Raw genomic sequence first — 26,798 nt, 5'->3', positions numbered from 1 at the left:
GAATGATTAATCTGCGTCAGGACATCCAGGTCCTGTTGAAAATTGCAAACTGTGTGTTGTGCACTCTTAGGTGCACCACTTGCTGCTGTAGCTCTGCTAAGAGTGTCGCTAATGTACATTTCAGATCCAGGTTTATAGACATTTAGACAATAATTTTGTAACGTGAGCAACATGCTCTGTAGACGTTTTGGTGCACACAAAAGTGGTTTCTTGAAAATAGATATCAGAAGCTTATGGTCAGTTTCTGCTGTGAACTCGTCGCAACCATAGTGGTAGTGATGAAAGCTCAGACATTCCTTTTCAATTTGTTCATAGTTTTGCTTAGTAAGGGTCAGTATCCTTGAAGCAAAAGCGATAGGCTGGACCGCTTGCAATACGCAACACCCTAGTCCACTTTTGCTTGCGTCACTTAGAATAGTTACAGGTTTTGTAACATCATAGTACTTCAGGACAGGTGTATCTGTGACCAAAAGTTTGATGTCCTGCACCGCATTATCATACATATAAACACAGTTTCTTTGCTCCATATACAGCCAAGTTAGTAGACTGAAAAAGGCACTAAGTCTTCTAATTAGAAATCAGCAAATATGGCAAAACCCAGCAACCAAATCCTTATACAAAGACAGTGCAGCTTCAGTGTAGCGTTTAAACAATATAAGCCCTGTTAGCAGGGCACTCACCACTTCACACCGGATGCCTCTATTCGATCGCTCTCAGGCGTGAGGTCTTACCGAAACCGCTTGGTGAGAATTTGAATTTCCACTACACCTCCACAGTTCGCGGACGCTGCTTCCAGGAAAAAGCCGGTTTCCATATGTTGCGTTGTAGCGCTATGACGTGCTTCGTAGGTAGGCTTTCATAGGCTGTCACTCAGAGTACCTTGGGGATCCAGATAGCGAGCTCCTCCTCGCCCGCAAAAAGGTACCAATGAAGAAAAGAAATGTCTCTGGACCCACAGGTTAAGAACAGTAACTAACTTTATTATCCAATTGTTGTTAAAACAGAAGGGGAACACACAATCCAGTGGTGTATGCAGGTTCGGTCTTACGCGTTTCGGCGATAGCTTACGCGTTTCGGCGATAGCTTACGTCTTAATCATAGACCAGATGGTCTATGATTAAGGCGTAAGCTATCGCCGAAACGCGTAAGACCGAACCTGCATACACCACTGGATTGTGTGTTCCCCTTCTGTTTTAACAACAATTGGATAATAAAGTTTGTTACTGTTCTTAACCTGTGGGTCCAGAGACATTTCTTTTCTTCAACCGCATTATCATGCTTAGGAAGGCAATGCCAAACTGCATCCTTGTCCAGAAGCCTTCTCAACGGCTCACAAACCTCTGAGAGGTGTGGTAGGAATTTTGATAGGTAGGTAACAAATCCTATGAAGTGCTGCAGGGATTTCACATTCGCCGGCTGTGGCATATCCAGTATAGCTCTGATTTTTTTTTCTGGGTCAGTCTTCAAACCCTCAAAGGATAGTATGTGTCCATGGAAGCGGACCTCTTTTACTTTGAATTGCAGTTTTTTCATGCCAAGTCTTAGTTTTACCTGCCTACAATGATTCATTAGTTCCAATAGTTTGCCATCATGATCTTGCTCTGCTTCCCTATCGTCTGTATCCCCACAGCCAACCATAAGGATGTCATCAGCGATTAGCTTGATACCACTGTGTCCAGCCAATAGTTCATGTTGTTTACGTTGATACACCTCTGGTGCAACTGATACTCCAAAAGGCAACTTGAGCCATCTTTTCCTGCCCCAGGGAGTCCAGAAGGTTGACATGTAGCTACTTGCATTATCCAACTTACATTGTAAAAATGCATCCCGGGCATCAACAAGCGTGAACAGACGGGCCTTAGGCAGCTTGTACAAAATATCCTTGAGAGTTGGCATGATGTAGTGAAATTGCCTCAGTGCCTGATTCAATAATTTGGGATCTATGCATATTCTTAGCTTATCAGGCTTCTTTACAATCACCATGTTACTTATCCAATCAGTTGGTTCAGTCACCGTTGCTAAATGTTCATCAGCCTCATACTGGTCGAGCTGCATCTTAACTGCCTGTTTTATGGCCACTGCCTAGTGATGGCTGTCTCTTACTTGACAAATTAACGTTAGCAAAGTGATTTGTTCTTCCACTGCACTGCAATATTGTGAGTGGTTCTGTTTATTTTTACTTGCACTTACCTGTCCAGATGTTATCCTCTGAGGTGCCTCTTGCTTCCTCTTCGTCTTCTAGCTACACCTATTTACCAAGACAGTTGAGTGCAGCTCTAGAACTCCTCTCTTGATTTGAAGATTGCATATACCACTATATAGACATTTTATTGGTGTTTTGTTATAGGACTATAGCTTACTTGTACAATGAATGTGACATTATTTACATAATACTTTTTTATACCAGAGATTTGTCACATTGTTGTTTCCTACTGGTATTTGGTTTTCTGCTTGTGTGCCTTCAGATTGTTACCTCTTAGAGGTTCCATTATATCGGGGAAAGAGCATGGGTGCCTATGTGTGGGTGATTATGTATATGTAACTCTTGGTGCTTGTGGGCATTGGTCCATATGTGAAGGTATTTTCCAGTGCATGGCATTTTTCTGTGTGGGTACATGTGTATGGCTAGGGTTGCATGAATTCTTATGTTTTGGGGAAGTGCTGTGTATTTTCTATTCCTTGTATGTGTGTGAGTATCTGTGTGCCTACGTCTCTTTATGTATGTCAGTGAGTTTGGGTGCCCTTATAAATGTATTAGTGCTTATATGTGGTGATTATGTATACATTTTACTGTGACTACCTATCTCCCTAGAACTTTATGAGCTTCTACGACCATAGGTAGAGGAAGACTTTAAAATGGCTTATTCATAGCTTGAAGTTTTATAATAATTTGTATTAAAATTCAGTTGTAAATTGCCTTGTTTTATAGGTTTTCTGTATTTTTTGCTTACTCTTTAAAAAAAAAATATAACGTTTGAAAGACCACTGTTGTACCTGGACAACTGGGTTTTATTTGCCACCTGGACCAACAGATGCCAGACCTCCTTTATAAGTCTAAATTCATATCTATTTTATTTTTTTCCTGTGAAAATTATTGCTGATGAAATTTGTGTTTGTTTTTACAGGACTCCCACCTCCTACCAATATCACTTTCCAGGTGAATATGTTTGCTGTTGAATGGAAATGGAAGAAACCTGAAAACCTTGGAGATTATACATATTGTACTGACAAATACAAATGTGAACTTTTGATAGGAGGTTCTATGCACAAAACGGTAATGTTTCATTTTTAACCAAAGAATATACACTTTGAATTAACGCTTTAATTGCTGACCCATTTCTGCCCTTGTGCTGAGTTGTTTTGGATTTTTAAGTGCTGCTCAAATGTAAGCCCTACTGTAGGTAGTTTGTAGTGAGAAACCACACAAATTATACTGTATATTGTTGTTGGGTTTTCAGCAGAACCAGAAGATCCAAACAATACCATTATTTTATTTACATATCATGACACGTCAGCACTCAAAAACAAAATATGTTAAAAATGTATTTTTTTTTTATTAAACTTTCAATAAACAAGGTTGTAAAAAAAAGTGTATTTTTTGTTCTAAACTCTGTTGTAAAAAGAAGGGGTTATCCACATATAAAAAGGCCCATTTGGGTATATGTATATAACTTTGATCTGCACATAGGGCTCCCATGAGCCTCCACGCAGATAAAGACAGTTATTCATCCCAGGTGATCACTATTACTAATGCAATGATTACCTGGCTATTAAAAGCTTTATATGGGAGTTTAAAAAAAAATAAAAATAAAAAAAGTATGCTTACCTGATAAATGAATTTCTTTCATGCTGGTTAGAGTTCACGAGACATTACTCCTGGGAATTTCATGAAATAATTAAATTAAACAGGTGAGCAATGGCATAAATTATATTTTCCTTCATAAAGGTGGTCTGAGTCATTACTCCTGGGAAACTAGCTCTCAGAGGGGAACATGGGCCTAAAATTGGTCGGAGAATCCCTCTCACAGGAGAACACCTGGAGTTTCCCAGTGAGGTGAGAGGATTTTTATGGGTTCCTGGATTGTTAGTGGCCAGTAGTGGAATTCCCAGGAGTAATGTCTTGTGGACTCTCACTGCTTTTATTATCTGGACTTTAATTCTAGAGAACTTGGGGTCTATAGGTCATTTTGATGAGTTGTTACATGCCCCTAGAGATCCCTTATATTCAAAAACAAACTGTATGCTTACCTGATAAATTAATTTATTTCATGATGGTGAAAGTCTACAAGTCAGCAGGTGTTTTTAATTCCCCTTGTGACCACTAGGAGGAGGCAAAAGATACCCCAAGACACCAGAGCTTTAAATCCCTACTACTTTCCATGATCCTAAGTCATACATATAGCCAAGTAGATGAGGAATATAGAAAAGCAGGAAAGATAAAGAAGTGCAACACAAGTACTGCAGCCAATAAAAGAAGAGCGAGGGTCGTGGACTCTCACCATTATTAAAGAAATTTTATTTATCTAGTAAGCATACATATTTGTATTATCAAATGGCGAGAGACCACGAGTAATCACATATGGGAATCTATTTCATTGTGATCTCATGGAGTTCACTGCTTGGGAATAGAGTGTTGACAAACAGTGAAGGCAGGATGTTACTTAATCAGGCACTACAGCCAACAGAACTTTTATGCCAAAAACAGCCTCAGAAGAAGCATATACATAAAACTGATAACATTTTAAAAAAAGTATGCAAAGAAGACCAAGTAGCTGCTTTCTCAATTCTGTTCTATAGAAGCCTCATTGTGAAAGGCTCAAGAAGTGGCAACTGCTCTAGTAGAATTTACTGTAATACACTCAAGGGGTGTTTCCTCCAAAACCAAATATACCTTATGAATTAAGGCTTTCAGCCATAGCTTTCTGACCTTAGCAAAGGCCCAGAAAAATTAAAAAAAAGAGAAGACGAAAGTCTGAAATCTTTTATGGCTTCACATAATACTTGAAAGCTCCCACAACCTCCAAAGCTTCTAAGTGTTCTTAGGCGCTGGTCAAAAAGAAAAAAAAAGCACAATTTCCTGATTAATAGTATCTGTAGATATTACCTTAGGAAGAAAAAAATAGCTATTACAAGGAGCACCCTTATCCTGATGAAAAATCCGAAAAGGAGGATTGCATGACAAAAGAATTAAAGCTAACCAGAGCCTTAAAGGGAAAGTTTACTCAAAAATTTTCTCCCCTTTAATTTGTTCCCAATGACCCACTTTACCTGCTGGAGTGTATTAAATTGTTTACAAGTAGCTCCTTTACCCTTATATTGGCATTTGAAATGGTTAATTTAGCATGTGGTATCCCCACCTATTCTGAAAGTTTGTGGCCGCGCGTACCAGCTATAGATAAGCTTTGTAAACACAGCCAGCAGAAGAAATTACACTCCCAGTGCGATATAGCAGAGATAAGGTAATAAAATTTTGATTTTCCATTGTTCTCTCAAAGTATTGGTGATTGTTTTAAGGACAGATATAAGATAAAGAAGCAGGTATATGTGCACAATGTGATACAGTAATGAGATATGATTATACCTACAAGCTCAACCTATTTTATTAGGCTGTGGCTTCAAAACACAAAATCAGAGCTTTAATATACAGAAATGAACCTTTAAAAGCTAATTTTCATACATTTTTTACTCTGCAGTTGGTAAAAAAAGCAATTGTAACACATTAAGGGAAAAACTATTTTACAGTATACTGTCCCTTTAACAAAGGTCTGAAAATAAGGAATTTTAGCAAAAACAGGAATTTTAACAAAACAGAGCCGGAAACTAACAAACCCTTATCCAGACTTTCCTGTAGGAACTCAACAACACTAGGAATTCTGAAAAAATTCCATCAACAACCTAAGCGGTGACACCATGCAACAAAGGTTTTCCAGACCTTATGATAAATACATCTGGTAACAGGTTTTCTAGCCTGAATCAAGGTGTCAATAAACTTGCCGGAAAAAAATAGCATTAACTTGCTGTTAAATTCAGAGTTTTGAGATTGTGATAAAAGAAAGGACATTGAGAGAGAAGATCCCTTTTTAGAGCAAGCCTCCAAGGTTGGCAATGGCACATCTGAACCAGATCTGCAATGCAAACTCCCCTATCCTCAATGGGTAGTCCCTGATGAGCAAAAGGCAAGATAAGGACCACCTTCCATTTCTTGCAAACATCTGTGCTTTAACAACTGGAGGCAGGATAGAAAACCACATTAATAATAGAGTAAATATACTCCTTAAGTTTTGGAGAAAATTCAGATGAACCCTCCTGGGATAAACTTTAATAAAGTAAATACCGTTACACACTCTGAAGTGCAACAAAACCCTGTTTAGAGTTAGAAATAGACTCAGCACATGAGATGCATAGCTGAGCAAGAACACACGCCTGAGAATCCTTACAAACCAAACACAAACTGGAAGGGGATAATGCAATGGGTCTCCCTTCTAGAAGATCAATTGGCGGGCAGAGGCTTGAGTTGCACTAGTTTGCTCCATAGTAACAGTAAGGAAGTAGCTTAAAGGGACACTGAACCCAATTTTTTTTCTTTCGTGATTCAGATAGAGCATGGCATTTCTCTTGTAAAGGTGTATCCAGTCCACGGGTTCATCCATTACTTGTGGGATATTCTCCTTCCCAACAGGAAGTTGCAAGAGAACACCCACAGCAGAGCTGTCTATATAGCTCCTCCCTTAACTGACACCCCCAGTCATTCTCTTGCAAGCCCTCAACAAGAAAGGAAGTATCAAGAGAGATGTGGTGAATTAGTATAGTTTTTTACCTTCAATCAAAAGTTTATTTTTAAACGGTACCGGCGTTGTACTGTTTTTACTCTCAGGCAGAAATTGGAGGAAGAATTCTGCCTGGAGGTTTGATGATCTTAGCGGTTTGTAACTAAGGTCCATTGCTGTTCTCACACATAACTGAAGAGTATGGAAAGAAAACTTCAGTTGGGCGGACGGTCTGCAGATTGCCTGCTTTGAGGTATGTTCAGTATATTTTTTTCTAGAGAGATAAGGTCTAGAAAATGGTGACAGTGCCTGGTATATTTGAGGTAAGCCTGATACAGTGATTTAACAGCAACTGAGATCATGCTTGCAAAAAAGGGTAATATTCATGTTAATACTCATATTACTTAGTGTAAAAACGTTTGCATGTTTTATAGTAAAAACGTTTTTTCTCTGAGGGTGATAAATCTTTATTTTGGGGCCTAGTTTTCCACATGGCTTATTAGATCACTCCTAAAAAAGGCCCTCTGACATTCAGTGTATGGTGGGAGGGGCCTATTTTCGTGCACTTTATGCGCAGTTGATATTCAGACTGAGACATACAGCTTCCTTAAAGGAGTCCTCTGGCATCTAGGACCACTATAGAGGGTGTTTTTTCCTGCAAAAATTGTGTTTAAGGGCAGGTAGGGCCACAGCATAGCTGTGGCAGTGTGTTTGACTGTTTTTTAACGTTTTTTCCGTTTTTCTAATCCGTTTTGGGGCCTAAGGGGTTAATCATCCATTTGCAAGTGGGTGCAATGCTGCTTTAGTCTCTTATACACACTGTAAAAATTTCGTAGAGTTTACTACTTTTTATCACTGTTTTGCAGTTTATGAGGTAGTTTTTTTCTCTTAAAGGCACAGTTTTCCAAGCTTGCTGGTCTCATTACTAGTCTGTTAAACATGTCTGACATAGAGGAAACTCCTTGTTCATTATGTTTAGAAGCCATTGTGGAATCCCCTCTTAGAATGTGTGCCAAATGCATTGACCTTTCTATAAGTTATAAAGACCATATTATGGGTTTTAAGGATTTATCACCAGAGGTTTCTCAGACTGACAAAAGGGAGGTTAAACCACCTAGCTCTCCCCATTTGTCAGAACCTATATCTCCCGCGCAAGTGACACCAAGTACATTGGGCGCGTCCAATGCGTTTACCTTACAAGACATGGCGGCAGTTATGAATCATACCCTCACAGAGGTATTGTCCAAACTGCCAGGTTACAAGGAAAGCGAGACAGCTCTGGGGCTAGAACAAATACAGAGCTTTCTGATGCTTTAGTAGCTATGTCTGATATACCCTCACAATGTACAGAAGCCGAAGCAGGAGAGCTTCTATCTGTGGGTGACATTTCTGATTCAGGGAAGGCATTACTCCAGTCTGACTCTGAAATGACAGCATTTAAATTTAAGCTTGAACACCTCCGCTTGTTGCTCAAGGAGGATTTAGCAACTCTGGATGACTGTGTCCATTTTACACAATTTCTCTGGGACTACAATGGTGTCAAATACTTTGCAGTGCCTGTTTACACTGATGTTTTTCCAATCCCTAAGAGGTTTTCAGAAATTGTTACGAAGGAATGGGATAGACCAGGTGTACTGTTCTCTCCCCTCCTGCGTTTAAAAAGATGTTTCCCATAGATGCCGCTACACGGGACTCATGGCAGACGGTCCCTAAGGTGGAGGGAGCAGTATCTACCCTAGCTAAGCGTACAACTATCCCTGTCGAGGACAGTTGTGCTTTCCTAGATCCAATGGATAAAAAATTAGAGGGTTTTCTTAAGAAAATCTTTATACAACAAGGTTTTATTCTCCAGCCTCTTGCATGCATTGCCCCAGTCACTGCTGCAGCGGCTTTCTGGTTCGAGTCTCTTGAAGAGGCTCTTCAGGTGGAGACCCTGTTGGATGATATCCTAGACAGGCTTAAAGCTCTTAAGTTAGCCAATTCATTTATTTCTGACTCCGTTTTTCATTTAACTAAGCTAACGGCTAAGAATTCAGGTTTTGCCATTCAGGCGCGTAGGGCGCTATGGCTTAAATACTGGTCAGCTGACGTTACTTCAAAGTCTAAGCTTCTCAACATCCCCTTCAAAGGGCAGACCCTATTCGGGCCTGGACTGAAGGAGATCATTTCTGATATTACTGGAGGGAAATTCCATGCCCTTCCCCAGGATAGGTCCAACAAATTAAGGACCAAACAAACTAATTTTCGTTCCTTTCGGAACTTCAAGAGTGGCGCAGCTTCAACTTCCTCTACTTCAAAACAAAAAGGACATTTTGCCCAGTCCAAGCCAGTCTGGAGACCTAACCAGGCTTGGAGCAAGGGAAAGCAGGCCAAAAAACCTGCTGCTGCCTCTAAGACAGCATGAAGGAGTAGCCCCCGATCCGGGACCGGATCTAGTTGGGGGCAGACTTTCTCTCTTTGCCCAGGCTTGGGCAAGAGACGTCCAGGATCCCTGGGCTCTGGAGATTGTTTCCCAGGGATATCTTCTGGATTTCAAAGTCTCATCCCCAAAAGGGAGATTTCATCTTTCTCAATTATCTGCAAACCAGATAAAGAGAGAGGCATTCTTACGTTGTGTTCAAGACCTTCTGGTCATGGGAGTGATCCACCCAGTTCCAAGGGAGGAACAGGGGCAAGGATTCAATTCAAATCTGTTTATAGTTCCCAAAAAAGAGGGAACTTTCAGACCAATCTTGGATCTCAAGATCCTAAACAAATTTCTCAGGGTCCCATCCTTCAAGATGGAGACTATTCGAACCATCCTAGCTCTGATCCAGGAGGGTCAATATATGACTACCGTGGACTTAAAGGATGCTTATCTCCACATTCCGATACACAGAGATCATCATCGGTTTCACAGGTTTGCCTTCCTAAACAGGCATTACCAGTTTGTGGCTCTTCCCTTCGGGTTAGCCACGGCACCAAGAATCTTTACGAAGGTTCTAGGGTCCCTACTAGCGGTTCTAAGACCACAGGGCATAGCGGTGGCCCCTTACTTAGACGACATTCTGAGACAGGCATCGAATTTTCAAATAGCCAAGTCCCATACGGACATTGTTCTAACCTTTCTGAGGTCTCACGGGTGGAAGGTGAACGAAGAAAAGAGTTCTCTCTCCCCTCTCACAAAAGTTTCCTTCCTAGGAACTCTGATAGATTCAGTAGAAATTAAGATTTTTCTGACAGAGGTCAGGTTGTCAAAGCTTCTAACTTCCTGCCATGCTCTTTATTCCACTTTTCAGCCGTCAGTGGCTCAGTGTATGGAAGTAATCGGCTTAATGGTAGCGGCAATGGACATAGTTCCGTTTGCCCGCCTACATCTCAGACCACTGCAACTTTGCATGCTCAATCAGTGGAATGGGGATTACACAGATTTGTCCCCTCTGCTAAATCTGGATCAAGAGACCAGAGATTCTCTTCTCTGGTGTCTATCTCGGGTCCATCTGTCCAGGGGAATGTGCTTCCGCAGGCCAGAATGGACTATAGTGATGACAGATGCCAGCCTTCTGGGCTGGGGAGCAGTCTGGAACTCCCTGAAGGCTCAGGGTTCATGGACTCAGGAGGAAGCCCTCCTTCCGATAAACATTCTGGAACTAAGAGCGATATTCAATGCTCTTCAGGCTTGGCCTCAGCTAGCTGCGTTCAGGTTCATCAGATTTCAGGCAGACAACATCACGACTGTATCCTATATCAACCATCAAGGGGGTACAAAGAGCCCCCTGGCAATGTTGGAGGTTTCAAAGATAATTCTATGGGCAGAGGTTCACTCTTGCCATCTCTCAGCTATCCATATCCCAGGAGTAGAGAACTGGGAGGCAGATTTTTTAAATCAGCAGACTTTTCATCCGGGGGAGTGGGAACTCCATCCGGAGGTATTTGCCCAGTTGATTCATCTATGGGGCAAACCAGAACTGGATCTCATGGTGTCTCATCAGAACGCCAAGCTTCCTTGTTACGGGTCCAGGTCCAGGGATCCCAAGGCGGCACTGGTCCTTCAGCCTGGCTTATGTGTTTCCACCGTTTTTCCTCTGCTCCCTCGTCTGATTGCCAAGATCAAGCAGGAGAGAGCTTCGGTGATTTTGATAGCTCCTGCGTGGCCACGCAGGACTTGGTATGCAGATCTGGTGGACATGTCATCCTTTCCACCATGGCCTCTGCCGCTGAGACAGGACCTTCTACTTCAGGGTCCTTTCAAACATCCAAATCTAATTTCTCTGCGTCTGACTGCTTGGAGATTGAACGCTTGATTCTATCAAAACGTGTTTTTTCCGAGTCGGTCATTGATACCTTAATTCAGGCTCGAAAGCCTGTCATCAGGAAAATCTATCATAAGATATGGGGTAAATATCTTCATTGGTGTGAATCCAAGGGTTACTCATGGAGTAAAGTCAGGATTCCTAGAATATTATCTTTTCTCCAGCAGGGATTGGAGAAAGGATTGTCAGCTAGTTCCTTAAAGGGACAGATTTCTGCTCTGTCTATTCTTTTGCACAAACATCTGGCTGAGGTTCCAGACATTCAGGCGTTTTGTCAGGCTTTAGTTAGAATTAAGCCTATGTTTAAACCTGTTGCTCCGCCATGGAGTTTAAATTTAGTTCTTAAGGTTCTTCAAGGGGTTCCGTTCGAACCTCTGCATTCCATAGATATTAAACTTTTAGCTTGGAAAGTTCTGTTTCTAGTGGCTATCTCCTCGGCTCGAAGAGTTTCGGAGTTATCTGCTTTACAGTGTGATTCCCCTTATCTGATTTTCCATGCAGATAAGGTATTGTTGTGTACTAAACCTGGGTTTCTTCCTAAGGTAGTATCTAATAAGAACATCAATCAGGAGATTGTTGTTCCTTCATTATGTCCTAATCCTTCCTCAAAGAAGGAACGTCTTTTACACAATCTTGATGTGGTTCGTGCTTTAATGTTTTATTTACAAGCTACGAAGGATTTTCGTCAAACATCTGCTTTGTTTGTTGTCTACTCTGGACAGAGGAGAGGCCAAAAGGCTTCGGCAACTTCTCTATCTTTTTGGCTAAGAAGTATAATACGCTTAGCTTATGAGACTGCTGGCAAGCAGCCTCCTGAAAGAATTACAGCTCATTCCACTAGAGCGGTAGCTTCCACATGGGCCTTTAAAAATGAGGCCTCTGTTGAACAGATTTGTAAGGCAGCAACTTGGTCTTCGCTTCATACTTTTTCTAAAATCTACAAATTCGATACTTTTGCTTCTTCGGAGGCTATTTTTGGGAGAAAGGTCTTACAGGCAGTGGTGCCTTCCGTTTAAGGGCCTGCCTTGTCCCTCCCTTCATCCGTGTCCTAAAGCTTTGGTATTGGTATCCCACAAGTAATGGATGAACCCGTGGACTGGATACACCTTTACAAGAGAAAACTAAATTTTTGCTTACCTGATAAATTTATTTCTCTTGTGGTGTATCCAGTCCACGGCCCGCCCTGTCATTTTTAGGCAGGTGTTTTTTATTTTAAACTACCGTCACCACTGCACCCTATAGTTTCTCCTTTTCTCTTGCTTGTCTTTGGTCGAATGACTGGGGGTGGCAGTTAGGGGAGGAGCTATTTAGACAGCTCTGCTGTGGGTGTCCTCTTGCAACTTCCTGTTGGGAAGGAGAATATCCCACAAGTAATGGATGGACCCGTGGACTGGATACACCACAAGAGAAATAAATTTATCAGGTAAGCATAAATTTTGTTTTTAAGCAACTTTCTAATTTACTCCTATTATTAAATTTTCTTCATTCTCTTGGTATCTTTATTTGAAATGCAAGAAGGTAAGTTTAGATGCCGGACCATTTTTGTTGAACAACCTGGGTTGTCTTTGCTGATTGGTGGATAAATCCATCCACCAATAAATAAGTGCTTTTCAGAGTTCTAAACCCCAAAAAACTTAGATGCCTTCTTTTTCAAATAAAGATAGCAAGAGAACGAAGAAAAAATGATAATAGGAGTAAATTAGAAAGTTGCTCTATCTGAATCACGAAAGAAAAATTTGGGGTTCAGTGTCCCTTTTAAGTATCAGACAGACTGAAGTAAATAAGCAGTTTAAAGCACACAAATTGTTAACCCTCAAGTAAGGATGGGCGAACGTTCCGCAACATTCAAAAAACTAAATTAATTTTAACTTGTTTATTTGTTTTGAATGTTTGTACAACATTCTAACATCCATTTAATGTAATAGTATTTCTAATGCTTTCTTAAAATGTAATATTCTATTAGAATTTTTTAAAATTCGATTTGAATTATAAAATATTGGAATTTGAAAAATTGTAATTTTATATTTGTAATAGTATTTCTAATGCCTTCTTTAAATGTAATATTTGAATAATGCAATATTCAAAATAGAAACATTTGAATTGATATATTTGTATCTATTATGTATCAATTTACTAAATTATTAAATTGAATGTTACATTTGAAATTTCAAATGTGGACATTCTATCTAATTATAAACATTCTAATTCAAAATAATATTCAAAAACTGTAAATAGCATTCGTTCTAACATTCAAATTTGAATATAAACGCACTCGCCCATCCATACCCCCTAAGGGAAGAAAAAGCACAATGTTAAACTGAATAACCATTAAGAGGGAAACAGTAACAATAGTAAGGTAAGCGCTGAAACTGTGAAAAACAAAAAAAGGTTTACATAGCAAATAACACAGCATAAAAGGGTTAAATAAAATGTGGATCCCAATTCTGAAACTAAGCTCTGTTGATCAGAGTGCCTTACCCCCTCCACCCAGTCCTGAGAGTCTATCTTAATTGCTGAATGGGTTACAGGAACAGGAAAAGAGTATATCTAAAAAACGACACACTAAAAAGCATCCTAAAATTGTTCACCCTTAGCGCACCTGCACTACCAGTGAGCACCAAAACACGAAGGGAAACTAGGAAATTTAACTCAGATGAAGGAAAATACACTGTGTACAGCGCAGAAGTAACTTTGAGTGTGCTAAGCTGACCTCACTAAATTTAAAGCAACTGTAACCTTAGAAAAAAAAATCTAAAGGTGCCCAAAGTGCCCAAAAGTGCTATAAACTGCTAATATAAGGTGTATGGTGTAAAACTATATGTCCCCAGAGCATGTGAAGCTTTTGTACATGTTCATGCTAATAGCCGGTGATTTATGAAGGTGCAAAGTAGTAACCTATCACCACATTTGTCCACTGTGCTTAACTCAGCTTCAGCAACTTTTTGAGCCCATCCTAGGCAGTGTAAGCACAATGCCAAGGATCTGAATCTCAGTAACAGCATCTACAACCCAGAGGTTTGGTGGATCCACATGGAGCAGCTCACTGTAGACCAGGGAACTTGCAACATTTCTCACTGAGAAAAGACCTTTCATTGCCTGGCTGATAACTCCTTATCTACCCCTCTGAACAACAGGTTACTGCAAGGAGAAACTTGGGAACTGGGATCCCTCTCAATGATGAGTAGATCTGCACTTCAATTTCATCTCGCTCCTCATCAAGGAGGAAATAGACAATGACTGAGGATCATGGGAAGTCGGAGGGATTTAAAGCTCTGGTGTGTTGGCTTGTCTTTTACCTCCTCCTAGTGGTCAGGAGGGGAATTTCCCACTTATGGTTGACTCCTGGTCTCTCACTATCTGATGAAATAAATACATTAGCTTCAAAATAGTCTACTAAGACACCTGTTTATATGTGGTGCTTATTATATCTTTGCTTTTCCTTTTTGGTGAATTGCCTTGTACCCTACGTTTGTAGCATGACAACTGTCCCTCGAATTGGAAGATAGATTTTGGATCGGTTGACTTAAACCAGGCAATTGGTTTAAATGTTATGGTTTATCCTCACTGTAACGGCTCTAAAGTCATCAAGTGGTCAAGTAAAACTATACATTTGGCAAAAGGTAATGTTTTTTTTTGGTTTTTTTTTACAACACATCTACAACATTCTTCTATCTGTCTGTCTATCTATCTGGTCCAGTACAAACAATAAACCTATGTAGACCTGAATACAATTATAGCTAGAACCAATGGTCCCTCTAATTTATTTGAGCAGTGAGCGCAAAAATTATTACCTGTGCAATTTTTGGCCAAGTGACTAAAATATGTGCACACTTTATTTGCAGTAGTCAAACTTAAAAATATTGTTAATGTAATAATAAATATACATAATCTTGCATATAGACATTTCCCCACACTCTCACACACACATTCTCCCATACACTCACTCTCATTAATACACACACATTCTCACTCACACACTCTGTTACATAGACACACACTTTCTCACACGTGCACAAATACACACACTGGAGTATGAATTTAACCCTTTAAGGACACAGCTTTCAGTTTGCTCAATTGTTTTATGACGGAAAAATTCCGTCATATGTCCTTAAGAGGTTAAAAAAGTAATGTGCATATTTGGTTAATGTCTACAAAAAAAATGTGCGCATTTTAAAAATTCCTGTGTGCTCGCCCACTTGCACACCTTAGAGGGAACGGTGGCTAAAATCCAGACCGTCTTCTGAAAAGACGGTAAGAGACAAACAGTGTGCAAAAGCAATCTGTGTAAAATTAATAAAACCAGATAATATCAATCTAAATTATACCACATCAATATGTTTAAGAAAAAACATACAATATCATCATTATAAAGTGGTCGCAACATATACAAAGACACTGGTATCTATAAAAAAAAAAATAAGAGTCTCTCCCTAAAACATATTCGATTTCAAAGTTCACATGGATAAATGTTAATATGAATAATTCTTTCTTTAACCCCTTAAGGACAAACGACGTACAGGGTACGTCCTACAAAAACTATCACTTAATGACCTAGGGCATACCCTGTACGTCATCAAGGTTTTCAAGCACTGGAAGCGATCATGATCGCTTCCAGCCACTTTTAGGGTATTGCAGTGATGCCTTGATATTTTTTAAGCATCAAATGCAGAGAGAGCCACTCTGTGACCCTCTCTACATCGGCCAGCAATGGTGTTGATCGTTGGTGGGTGGGAGCCATTGCAGGGAGGCAGGTCGGTGGCCCATCGCTGGAGAACTTCCGGCCAGTGGGGGGGGGGTCTCATTTGCGGTTGCGCGCAGGAGATCAATAAACTAGAAGTGGTGGAAGAGGGTGGTGGGAATGTTGTCACTAAGCAAGAAGTAGTGGGAGAGGAGGGTAGGAAAGGGATCTGGGAGGGGGGAGGGTATTGAGGGGAGGCAGCTAGACTACAGAGAAAGTGGGATTTATAAAAATTTTTAAAAAACAGAAAATTTTATTGCAATGTGGGTACCAGCAGACAGCTGCCAGTACCCAAAATGGTTGCAAATAGTTAGAGGGGGAGGGTTAGAGAGCTGTTTGGGGGGGGGGGGGCTCAGGGAGGTTGGGTGGTAAGGGAGGATCCTACACTGCAGAAAATATATAATTTAAAATTAAAAAAAACAACAACAAAAAAACTTATTTTTATACTGGCAGACTTTCTGCCAGTACTAAAGATGTCGGTGACAATAGTAAGGTGGGGGGAGGGAAGAGAGCTGTTTGAGAGGGGTCAGGGAGGGATCAGGGGGTGGGATGTGTCAGGTGGGAGGCTGATCTCTACACTAAAGCTAAAATTAACCCTTAAAGCTCCCCACAAGCTACCTAATTTACCCCTTCGCTGCTGGGCATAATAAAAGTGCGGTGCACAGCTGCAATTAGCGGCCTTCAAATTACTAAAAAGCAATGCCAAAGCCATATATGTCTGCTATTTCTGAACAAAGGGGATCACAGAGAAGCATTTACAACCATGTGTGCCATAATTGCACAAGCTGTTTGTAAATAATTTCAGTAAGAATCCTAAAGTTTGTGAAAAAGTGAATGATTTTTTTTTTTATTTGATCGCATTTGGCGGTGAAATGGTGGCATGTAATATACCAAAATGGGCCTAGATCAATACTTTGGGTTGTCTACTACACTACACTAAAGTTAAAATTAGCTCTGCAAGCTCCCTACAAGCTAACTAATTAACCCCTTCACTGATAGGCATAATACAAGTGTGGTGCGCAGTGACAATTAGCGGCCTTCTAATTACCAAAAAGTAATGCCAAAGCCATAAATGTCTGCTATTTCTGAACAAAGGGGATCCCAGAGATGCATTTACAACCATTTGTGCTATAATTACATAAGCTGTTTGTAAATAATTTCAGTGAGAAACCTAAAGTTAGTGAAAGTTAGTAAAAAAGTGAATGCTTTTTTTTATTTGATCGCATTTGGCAGTGAAATGGTGGCATTAATTATAAGCTATGATAATGGTGGCTAAATTATAAGCTATGATGAATATAATGGTATCTTTAGAAAGTTAATTTAATGGCGAGAAAAATGGTATATAATTTGTGTGGGTACAGTAAATGAGTAAGAGGAATAATAAATCGACCCCAATGTGTCAAAGAGAGGAATGTAAAACAAACCAGTCAATGTCTATCCTAAATGTGAATAAATATTAATAAAATCCATGTCATTAAGAGTTGCTGAATTTGGAGTCCTTCTGTTTGATGCAGTTCTTCGGCAGGTGAAGGATTTGGTCACATGACTTTATCCAACCAATGCTGTGCATCTCCTAAGCGGCTTTGCCAATCTCAGAAAAGTCTCAGCTACTCAACCCTCATAACTAACTATTGCAGTAGTTAAATTATAGAACTTGAATTTTTAATGGAAACAATCACCAATAGGTATTTTTTGCTTTCCATTCTGACCAGTCCTTCCAACTCAGTTAATCTAAATTATTGCTCTTAGAAAACCTTTCTTAAAAGGACAGTCAAATCAAAATGTGTTATTGTTTTTAAAGATAGATAATCCCTTTTATTACCCATTCCCCAGTTTTGCACAGAAAACAGGGTTATATTAAGACACTTTTTACCTCTGTGATTATCTTCGGCTAGATTACGAGTTTTGTTGATAAGGCTGTGCGGTGCTAACACTCCTTTTTTTCTTTCTTACCGCTCCCTTAAGCGAACGCTGGTATTACGAGTTTTCTGCAGGTTGGCGTTAGCCTCAGAAAAGTGAGCTTTGAGCAAAATTTAGCTCCACATCTCACCTCAATACCAGCATTGCTTACGGTAGCGGTAGGCTGGCAAAACGTGCTCGTGCACGATTTCCCCATAGGAAACAATGGGGCTGAGCTGGCTGAAAACAAACCTAACACCTGAAAAAAAGCAGCGTTCAGCTCCTAACGCAGCCCCATTGTTTCCTATGGGAAAATGAAATTTATGTCTGCACCTAACATGAATCCCGAGTCTAAACACCCCTAATATTACACTTATTAACCTCTAATCTGCCGCCCCTGCTATCGCTGACACCTACATTATATTATTAACCCCTAATCTGCCTCTCCGGACACCGCCCCCACCTACATTATACTTATGAACCCCTAATCTACTGCCCCCAACATCGCCGACACCTACATTATATTTATTAACCCCTAATCTGCCCCCCCCAACGTCACCGCAACTATATTAAATGTATTAACCCCTAATCTGCCGTCGCCGCCGCCAACGTCGCCGCCACTATAATAAAGTTATTAACCCCTAAACCTAAGTCTAACCCTAACACCCCCCTAACTTAAATATAATTTAAATTAAACGAAATAAATTTAACATAATTAAATAAATTAATCCTATTTAAAACTAAATACTTACAGATAAAATAAACCCTAAGCTAGCTACAATATAACTAATAGTTACATTGTAGCTAGCTTAGGATTTATATTTATTTTACAGGCAACTTTGTATTTATTGTAACTAGGTACAATAGTTATTAAATAGTTATTAACTATTTAATAACTTCCTAGTTAAAATAAGTACAAATTTACCTGTAAAATAAATCCTAACCTAAATTACAATTACACCTAACACTACACTATAATTAAACAAATTACCTAAACTACCTACAATTAATTACAATTAAATTAAATAAACTAAATTACGGGGGAAAAAAACAAATTACAGAAAATAAAAAAAGAATTACAAGAATTTTAAACTAATTACACCTAATCTAATCCCCCTAATAAAATAAAAAAGCCCCCCAAAATAATAAAATTCCCTACCCTATACTAAATTACAAATAGCCCTTAAAAGGGCCTTTTGCGGGGCATTGCCCCAAAGTAATCAGCTCCTTCACCTGTAAATAAAAATACAACCCCACCCAACATTAAAACCCACCAGCCACACACCCAACCCTACTCTAAAACCCACCCAATCCCCCCTTAAAAAAACTAACACTAACCCCCTGAAGATCACCCTTCCTTAAGACGTCTTCACCCAGCCTGGCACAAGTGGACCTCCAGAGGGGCAGAATTCTTCATCCGATCCGGGCAGAAGAGGTCCTCCAAGCGTCAGAAGTCTTCATCCAGGCGGCGGATGCAATCAGCCAATAGGATTGAAGTTCAATCTGATTGGCTGATCCAATCAGCCAATAGGATTGAGCTCACATTCTATTGGCTGTTCCAATCAGCCAATAGAATGCGAGGTCAATCCTATTGGCTGAGTGCATCAGGCAATAGGATTTTTCCTATCTTAATTCCGATTGGCTGATAGGATTCTATCAGCCAATCGGAATTCAAGGGACGCCATCTTGGATGACGTCACTTAAAGGACCAGCCTTCAGTCGTCGGTCATCGGATGAAGAGGATGCTCCGCGTCGGATGTCTTGAAGATGGACACGCTCCGCTCCGGAAGGATGAAGATAGAAGATGCCACCTGGATGAAGCCTTCTGCCGGTCTGGATGTCCTCTTCTGGCTGGATAGGATTAAGAATTCTGCCTTTCTGGAGGTCCACTTGTGCCCGGCTGGGTGAAGACGTCTCAAGGTAGGGTGATCTTCAGGGGGTTAGTGTTAGGTTTTTTTAAGGGGGGGATTGGGTGGGTTTTAGAGTAGGGTTGGGTGTGTGGGTGGTGGGTTTTAATGTTGGGGGGGTATTGTATTTTTTTTACATGTGAAAGAGCTGATTACTTTGGGGCAATCCCCCGCAAAAGGCCCTTTTAAGGGCTATTTGTAATTTAGTATAGGGTAGGGAATTTTATTATTTTGGGGGGCTTTTTTATTTTATTAGGGGGATTAGATTAGGTGTAATTAGTTTAAAATTCTTGTAATTCTTTTTTTATTTTCTGTAATTTAGTGTTTGTTTTTTTCCGTAATTTAGTTTATTTAATTTAATTGTAATTAATTGTAGGTAGTTTAGGTAATTAGTTTAATTATAGTGTAGTGTAGTGTTATTTTACAGGTAAATTTGTACTTATTTTAACTAGGAAGTTATTAAATCGTTAATAACTATTTAATAACTATTGCACCTAGTTAAAATAAATACAAAGTTGCCTGTAAAATAAATATAAATCATAAGTTAGCTACAATGTAACTATTAGTTATATTGTAGCTAGCTTAGGGTTTATTTTATCGGTAAGTATTTAGTTTTAAATAGGATTAATTTATTTAATAGTAGTAAATTTATTTCATTTTATTTAAATTATATTTAAGTTAGGGGGTGTTAGGGTTAGACTTAGATTTAGGGGTTAATAACTTTAGTATAGTAGCGGCGACGTTGGGGTCAGCAGATTAGGGGTTAATAAATGTAGGTAGGTGTCGGCGATGTTAGGGACGGCAGATTAGGGGTTAATAAAATTTAACTAGTGTTCGCGAGGCGGGAGTGCAGTGGTTTAGGGGTTAATATATTTATTACAGTGGCTGGGATGTCCGGTCGGCAGATTAGGGGTTAAATAATTTTATTTTAGTGTTTGCGATGTGGGGGGGGGGGGCTCGGTTTAGGGGTTAATATGTAGTTTATGGGTGTTAGTGTACTTTTAGCACTTTAGTTAAAAACTCTATGTTCCGGCGTTATTGATGTAAGGGGATTTGCGGTAAGCTAAAATCACAGAAAAAAGTGAGCGGTAGACCCTTTCCTGCCTGACTCGTAATACCAGCGGGCGTTAAAAAGCAGCGTTAGGACCCCTTAACGCTGCTTTTTAAGGCTAACGCAAGACTCGTAATCTAGCCGCTTGTTTCTAAGCATCTTCTGACTGCCCCCTGATCACATAACTTTATCTATTGACTTGCATTTAAGCCAATTAGTGCTGTGTTATTAGAATGCAAGGGCGTCAGCACAATGACTCACATGAATTAGCTTCCCCTGATGTGAAAAGCAAGTACAAAAGCATGTGATCATGGGGATGTCTTTAGGGACTTTGAAACAGACAGAAATGCAGAGGTTCAAATGTTATAAAGTATGTTAATATAACTATGTTGGTTGTGCAAAGCTGGGGAATGGGTAGTAAAGGCATTATCTATCTTTTTAAACAATAACAATTTTTGTGTTGACTGTCCCTTTAAGATACCCTCTCAAGTTACAGTTTATATGCCCTTCCAGTTGGATGTAATTGTTAACCCATTATTAGCCACAAGGAATCCGGACCACACATATTACTGAGAAGTCCTTATATTGTTCAATATAGTATGATATTAAAAAGAATCAATATAAGAAGGTTTAAAGTGATAAGAAACCACAATTTTTTCTTTCATGATTCAGATAGAACATGCCATTTTAAGTAACTTTCTAATTTACTCCTATTCATAATTTTTTCTTCTTTCTCTTGGTATCTATTTGAAAAGCAGGAGTGTAAGCTTAGTAGCCGACCCATTTTTGGTCCAGCACCTGTATTCATTGAACTATGCCTTTTAATGTTCATCTTTTTTCCTGTATTAGAGGAAGTCAATACTTTATTACAAGATTTACAAATCATACATTACTTTATTCAAACATATTCATGTATATTTCTTTGTTCTTATATTTACTCAGAGAACGGATCTATCTTGTCTATTATTGTAGATTGACTTTCAACTTTAAAGGGACAGTCAACACCAGAATTATTGTTTTTTAAAAAGATAGATAATCCCTTTATTACCCATTACCCAGTTTTGCATAACCAACACAGTTATAATAATATACGTTTTACCTCTGTGATTACCTTATATCTAAGCCTTTGCAAACTGCCCCCTTATTTCAGTTCTTTTGACAGACTTGCATTTTAGCCAATCAGTGCTGACTCCTAGGTAACTTCACATGCATGAGCTCAATGTTATCTATATGACACACATGAGCTAACGCCTTCTAGTGGTGAAAAACTGTCATAATGCATTCAGATTAGAGGCGGCCTTCAAGGTCTAAGAAATTAGCATATGAGCCTACCTAGGTTTAGCTTTCAACTAAGAGTCAACTCAAAAATGGAATCACGTTCCATCAGGAAAGCCTAAAATAATTTTTTTTAATCCCCGCCCCCCTCTATTTTCTTGGCCCATTAAAGATTTGCCTGTTTTTTAGCATCGTATCTTGGCTGTTTTCATTGTTAAATGTATTGTGCATGCTCAGTTAACACGTTAAAATCATGGTTGTTTCAATATTCGGATAGGGACAGGGTATAAAGGTTTCAAAAAAAATTTCCAATTTACTTATATTATCAAATGTATTTTTTTTATCTTGGTTTCCTTTGTTTAAAGGGACATGAAACCCAAAAATGTGCTTTCATGGTTTAGATAGAACATACAATTTTAAATAACTTTCTAGTTTTACTTCTATTATTACATTTGTTTCATCCTCTTGATATCATTTATTGAAGGAGCAGCAATGCACTCCTGGTTTCTAACTGAATACATGGGGTGAGCCAATGACAATCGGTATGCAACCACCAATCAGCAGCTAGAACCTAGGTTCTTTGCTGCTCCTGAGCTTTCCTAGATAAACCTTTCAGCAAAGAATAACAAGAGAAGGAAGCAAATTATTACTTAATTTTGTGATCAATATAATTTATATCTTTTTTATTAATATTGCTAAAATATTTAATATACAATCTTGTTTTAGTTATATGCTGACATGCAAGCTCTTCATTTAATTAATAGTGATAAGAGGCTGCCAAAATCATAATTCATATTGATTGTATTTAGTGGTTACTAAAGCAATCAGACAGGGCGTGTGTGCATATGGCAAAAGTAATGACTTAATGTTGTTTGGTTACTATGATAGTCGTTTTGTTTATACTGCTATAGTTTTAAAGGGTCATTCTGCTGTCAAGTATGCTGGGACTTTATAGCCTCTATATACTAATCTAGTTTAAAGTGATATCAGAATTCTTGATTCAAAATCTATATAAATATTTTTAACTTATTTTGTTAGAGTATGTTTTTTTTGCATTACTGACCCTTGATAACTATGACCTAGATTACAAGTGGAGTGTGAAAATATTAGCGCTACTAACATTGATTGAGTGAGTGCAATTAAAAGCATTTTTATTTTTACGCTTATATTACATGTTGAAAGTAATATATTAGCGCTCAAGCGAAAGTCTAGGGTGCACTAACATCTGCATGTAGGATATGTGTCCCTCGCATAATAGGTTTTTCATCATGCCTCCGTAGAATTCTAATGTTGGATTTTGCTCGAGCACTAAGCCGAAGGTCAAATAGTTAATTTTTTTTATTTGCTTTTAAAGGGACATTATACACTAATTTTCATATAACTGCATGTAGTAGACAGTACTATAAATAATAATAATATTATGCACAGATACTGATGAGGTTAGGCTGGGACAATCACTAAAAGGGGTGAGAAAGCAGGAAGAGCAGACACTTCCCCCCTCCCCTGCATATGAAAAGCTCCATTACACAAACAGGAGCAAGCAGGAGTCTGTAGACTTCAGTCTACATCGAATACATTGGGCTTGGTTAGGAGTCTGAAAAATCAGCACAATATTATTAAAAAAAAAGCAAAACTATACATTGTTACAAAAACACTCCCGGATGGGCTATATAAATGGATCATCTACAAAACATTTCTACAAATCTAGTATACAATTTCCTTTTAAAGGGACAGTCTACTCCAGAATTTGTATTGTTTAAAAATATAATCCCTCTATTACCCATTCCCCAGTTTTCCATAACCAACATGTTATATTAATAGACTTTTCACCTCTGTGATTACCTCTAAGCCTCTGCAGACTGCCCCTTATCTCAGTTCTTTTGACAGACTTGCATTTTAGCCAATCAGTGCTGACTCTTAGGTAAATCCAACGGGAGTGAGCACAATGTTATCTATATGGCACATATGAACTTGTGCTGTCTAGCTGTGAAAAACTGCCCAAATGCACTGAGATAAGAGGCATCCTTCAATGGCTTAGAAATTAGCATATGAGCCTACCTAGGTTTAGCTTTCAACAAAGAATACCAAGAGTACAAAGTAAATATGATAAAGTAATTTGGAAAGTTGTGTCTGAATCATGAAAGTATAATGTTGACTAGACTCTCCCTTTAAACTCTGGTTTTGCATTGAAGTATGATTTTAAAACTGCACACATACATAAACGCACACACTTGAACACACACACCTTTGAGCCGTTCCCAGCCTAGCACCTGAATGTAAACCAAAATCACTGTTAAAAGATGTTTTCAATAATAAACCTCAATTTTACATTTAATATGTATAAATATGAGTTAAATACTTTATTTTAATACATTTTACGTTTCGTTAAAGAGCTAAATTTTCCAGTGTTATTTTGTTTTGCTCTGGAGTACTATGAGCGATAGTAGCAATATTGATTCAAATATAGAATTCTCTGGTAAACCTTTTTTTACTATATCCGCTTAAAATACCTGATTGTGCTATTCTTTTGCTCAAGTTACGCTCCACTTGTTATCTAGCCCTATGTGTTGAACCTGTGAAGCTTGCAAGCACAATTTATGGATGGAATATCTTTGCAGGGGTTAAATGCATAGGGTGAGTTTCCACTGGAGTTATTTGGAGTCATATTTGGTCAGTTATTAGCTGTAAAATGTCATAATAAAAATAACCACAAAATACTGAAAGTCCAGCACTCTTGAAAAATGCACACCAACAACAACTATTTGAGACCCAACATCAGCATATAGCAAAAGAGTCCAATCGTGACAGAATATAAATAATTTATTAAGTATCAAAAGTTTTTAAAAAAGTAGCAACATTTCGGGTTTGCTTTCTTAATCATGCATGATTAAGGGAGAAAGTAACATAAAACTTTGCTACTTTGTTTTATTACTTTTGCTACTTAATACATTATTTATATTCTGCAAAAATTGGACTCTTTTGCTGTATATTAATATAAAAAACTATCTAGCCGTTTACAAAGTTATAAGAATTTCAATTTGGGCGCCACAATCGTTTCCGGCGTCTTAGTCCACGCCGAGTCCTTCACAAAGTTGCATCATGTGTGATGCAAGTGTGTCATTTCCGGACGTTTTTGGCGCCAAAAAAATATTTTTCTGTTTGTTGTGCGTCATACTTGGCGTCAAATATTTTCATTATTTAAGACCCCATTCCTATATGCCTTTTGCCTTTTTTTTCTCTATCAGAGGGCAATGCTGTTTGCATTTTTTTCCATTCCTGAAACTGCCATATAAGGAAATTGATCATTTTGCTTTATATGTTGTTTTTTTCTCTTACATTTGCAAGATGTCTCAATCTGATCCTGTCTCAGAAATCACTGTTGGAACCCTGCTGCCTGATAACAATTCTACCAAAGCTAAGTGCATTTGTTGTAAACTTGTGGAGGTTAAATCTCCTGCTGTGGTTTGTAATAGTTGTCATGATAAACTTTTACATGCAGAGAATGTATCCATCAGTAGTAGTTCATTACCTGTTGCTGTTCCCTCAACATCTATTCAGAAGGCTTTGTCTGCCATCCCACCTTCTAATAAATGTAAAAGGTCTTTTAAAACTTCTCATAAGGTTGATGACATTTCAAATGACTGGCAACATGCTGAATTATACTTCTCTGATGGGGATCTATCTGGTTCAGAAGATCCTGCCTCAGGTATTGACACTGACAAATCTTATTTGTTTAAAATGGAGTATATTCGTTCTTTGTTAAAAGAAGTGTTGATTACATTGGATATGGAGGAAACTAGTCCTCTTGATATTAAAACTAGTAAATGTTTAAATTCTGTTTATAAACCTCCTGTGGTTATTCCAGAGGTATTTCCAGTTCCTGATGCTATTTCTGATATGATTTCTAAGGAATGGAATAGGCCTGGTACTTCTTTTATTCCTTCTTCAAGGTTTAAAAAATGTATCCTTTGTCAGCAGTGACTTTAGAGTTTTGGGAAAAGATTCCCAAAGTTGATGGGGCTATCTCTACTCTTGCTAAACGTACTACTGATCCTATGGAAGATAGTGCTTCTTTTAAAGATCCTTTAGATAGGAAACTTGAATCTTATCTAAGGAAAGCCTATTTATATGCAGGTCATCTTCTCATGCCTGCAATTTTTTTGGCTGATGTTGCAGCTGCTTCAACTTTTTGGTTGGAAACTTTAGCGCAACAAGTATTGGATCATGATTTGTCTAGCATTGTTAACTTGATTCAACATGCTAATAATTTTATTTGTGATGCCATTTTTTATATCATCAAAATTGATGTTAAATCTATGTCTTTAGCTATTTTAGTTAGAAGAGCTTTGTGGCTGAAATCTTGGAATACTGACATGACTTCTAAATCCAGATTACTATCTCTTTCTTTCCAAGGTAATAAGTTATTTGGTTCTCAGTTGGATTCAATTATTTCAACTGTCACTGGGGGGAAGGGAGTTTTTTTGCCTCAGAATAAAAGACCTAAGTGTAAATCTAAAGCTTCTAACCATTTTCGTTTCTTTCGACAAAATAAGGAACAGAAACCTAATCCCTCCCCCAAGGAATCTGTTTCCAATTTGAAGCCTTCCTCAAATTGAAATAAATCCAAGTCATTTAAGAGAGCAAAGCCAGCCCCCAAGTCCACATGAAGGTGCAGCCCTCATTCCAGCTCAGCTGGTAGGGGGCAGATTAAGATTTTTCAAAGATGTTTGGACCAATTCCGTCCAAAATTAATGGATTCAGAGTATTGTCTCTCAGGGGTACAGAAAAGGATTCAGAGTAAAACCGCCTGTGAGAAGATTTTTTTCTCTCATGCATCCCTGCAATCCCAGTAAAGGCTCGTGCTTTCCT

General features: G+C 38.7%; 1 protein-coding gene across 1 annotated transcript in view; it reads left to right on the top strand.

Moving 5' to 3' along the window:
• Positions 1-26,798, top strand: part of IL13RA1 (interleukin 13 receptor subunit alpha 1) — a 206,950-nt gene that overhangs the window by 44,999 nt on the left and 135,153 nt on the right. Inside the window, exons 3-4 of the mRNA XM_053699252.1 lie at positions 3,126-3,274; positions 14,535-14,679. Of these exons, the coding sequence (XP_053555227.1) occupies positions 3,126-3,274; positions 14,535-14,679 (294 nt within the window). The remainder of the gene's footprint in view (positions 1-3,125; positions 3,275-14,534; positions 14,680-26,798) is intronic.

The sequence above is a fragment of the Bombina bombina genome, chromosome 1 (assembly GCF_027579735.1).
Source record: "Bombina bombina isolate aBomBom1 chromosome 1, aBomBom1.pri, whole genome shotgun sequence".
Taxonomy (NCBI): domain Eukaryota; kingdom Metazoa; phylum Chordata; class Amphibia; order Anura; family Bombinatoridae; genus Bombina; species Bombina bombina.
The sequence above is the reverse complement of the archived record's forward strand: the minus strand, read 5'-3'. Positions and strand labels throughout refer to the sequence as shown.